At 37.1% G+C, this 1,892-nt stretch overlaps 1 protein-coding gene across 1 annotated transcript in view; it reads left to right on the top strand.

Annotated features, from left to right (window-relative positions):
* MS4A2 (membrane spanning 4-domains A2) overlaps window positions 1-1,320 on the top strand; it is a 15,012-nt gene extending 13,692 nt beyond the window's left edge. Inside the window, exon 6 of the mRNA XM_023743202.1 lies at window positions 784-1,320. Within this exon, the coding sequence (XP_023598970.1) occupies window positions 784-882 (99 nt within the window). The 3' untranslated portion in view covers window positions 883-1,320. The remainder of the gene's footprint in view (window positions 1-783) is intronic.
* Window positions 1,321-1,892: the final 572 nt, after the last annotated feature.

The raw sequence follows: 1,892 nt of genomic DNA, 5'->3' as shown, positions 1-1,892 counted from the left end.
GCCATCAAAATTCTGACTTCATGATATTGAATCTACAATATGACAAATACTGCTCTAGCCCTGATCACCACATTTAAAAGTGAGTATGGTAGATTTGGTGCCAGTTCTCATAGAGTTTTCAAAAGAGAGTGGAAACACATAAGCAAATGATAACAGCACAATGTGCTGTAACTAAATGTGGTGTAACTAAACGGTTGTTCTTTAATCCCTCTACTTCTCATAACACCAGGTAGTTGTGAAAAAAATAATCAACAAATTATTGTCATTCCTCAAAGGTGTGTTTGTGTTTGTGTGTACTGAATTGTGATATGAAAATTCCTCCTCAAATATACTAGTTGAATTTGAATTAAAAGAATTAACCCTGGAATACTCTTTATCAGTCAATACTTGATGTACAGACACTTATTTAAATCTGACAGATAAAACGCCCTCTTCATCTGTCCACTTTCCTGAAGTATTCAATCTAACTGCCCTTTTTGATGGTCTTCTTCCAAAGATAAGTAATATAGCAGATGCAGCAAAGTCCAGACACATAATAGTCTTACCAACTTTTCATTGACTGACAAGATTTCTCTTGGGGCCACTTGGCCACTTGGGTCCACTTGGCCACCGATCTGGCTTGATTTGTTGGAGATAGAGGCATACATAATTAGTATGTAATGGGGGAAAGTATGAGATTCAGAAACACACACACACAAATGAGATAAACCTCTTGAACAGGTCTTCTTGTGATAGAAAATTCTTGGTGACTGACATTGAATAATTTTTTTTTTCCATTGTCAGGTTCCAGAAGATCGTCTTTATGAAGAATTAAACATATATTCCCCGATTTATAGTGAACTGGAAGACAGAGAGGAAATGCCTCCTCCCACTGATTCATAAGAATTAAGACATTCTGATTCACAGCAAAGGGTCCAGAAAGCCAAGGTCTTTGTTTAAGGGACTACTGACAAAATTCGTATTTTTCCATAATCTACCCGTTTTACATTATGATTTATTCCCCAGATGGCAATATTTTGTTTTTTTACTGTTTCTGTTTATCTAAATATACTCCCTCCTCTTTTTGGTTACTATACCAGTTGCTGCAGAACTGTGCTCCATAGGGTTTTCAATGGCTGATTTTCTGGAAGTAAATTGCCAGGCTTTTCTTCTGAGTTTGGTTACTATATCCTCCCTTTTCTCTTGTTTTCTATTGCCATTTCTCATCCATCCCTTCCTGGAAGTTAACTTGTAAAAACTAAGCATATGCTGTGTACCTATAACTGTTCAAAGAGAGAAAACAAGAAGAAGTTTGGATTAAACTTTGACAAATTGATAAGAGTTGGTTCTTAGTCCTTTTTTAGAGTTTACAGTAGCAACAGATGTGCATGGTACATGTACCCCTAGCAGACTGTATGCTCCTTGAGGGTAAGGTCCATTCAGCAGATATTTACTAAGAGCTGGTTAAGTGCTTGAGATTATCCACACTTGTCTCCTTCACATTTTATAGCCCAGTATTTCACATGTAGTGGGGGCTCAGTATGTATTTGTGGAGTGGATGGATGAAGATTTAGGGAGACATTCTACCAGGTCAGGTCAGAGGTAGACTGCAAAAGGAGAAAGAAAAGATTGTGAAGTGAATTTGAAGGTAGCAATGGGGACAAATTAGGAGTTATTAGGAACAGGGTTAGGAGATAGCAAATGGAGGTTTGAATAAATGTTCTGTGGGTATGTATTGAGCAATTCTGGTAAGTCAGTAGTATGTTAGCAAGAATGCTTCTTATGTTTGCTCTTATATGGAGAAAAGCAACGTGGTATGTCAGAAAGATCTGAACTTATAAAAAGCAGGGAGTCCAAATTCAAATCCCAGCCCTGCTGTTTATTAGCTTAGTGAATTGTGGCAAATCATTTAA

The sequence above is a fragment of the Trichechus manatus genome, unplaced genomic scaffold (assembly GCF_000243295.1).
Source record: "Trichechus manatus latirostris isolate Lorelei unplaced genomic scaffold, TriManLat1.0 scaffold00240, whole genome shotgun sequence".
NCBI lineage: Eukaryota > Metazoa > Chordata > Mammalia > Sirenia > Trichechidae > Trichechus > Trichechus manatus.
Note: the sequence above shows the minus strand (reverse complement) of the source record. Positions and strands in the feature narration are given on the sequence as shown.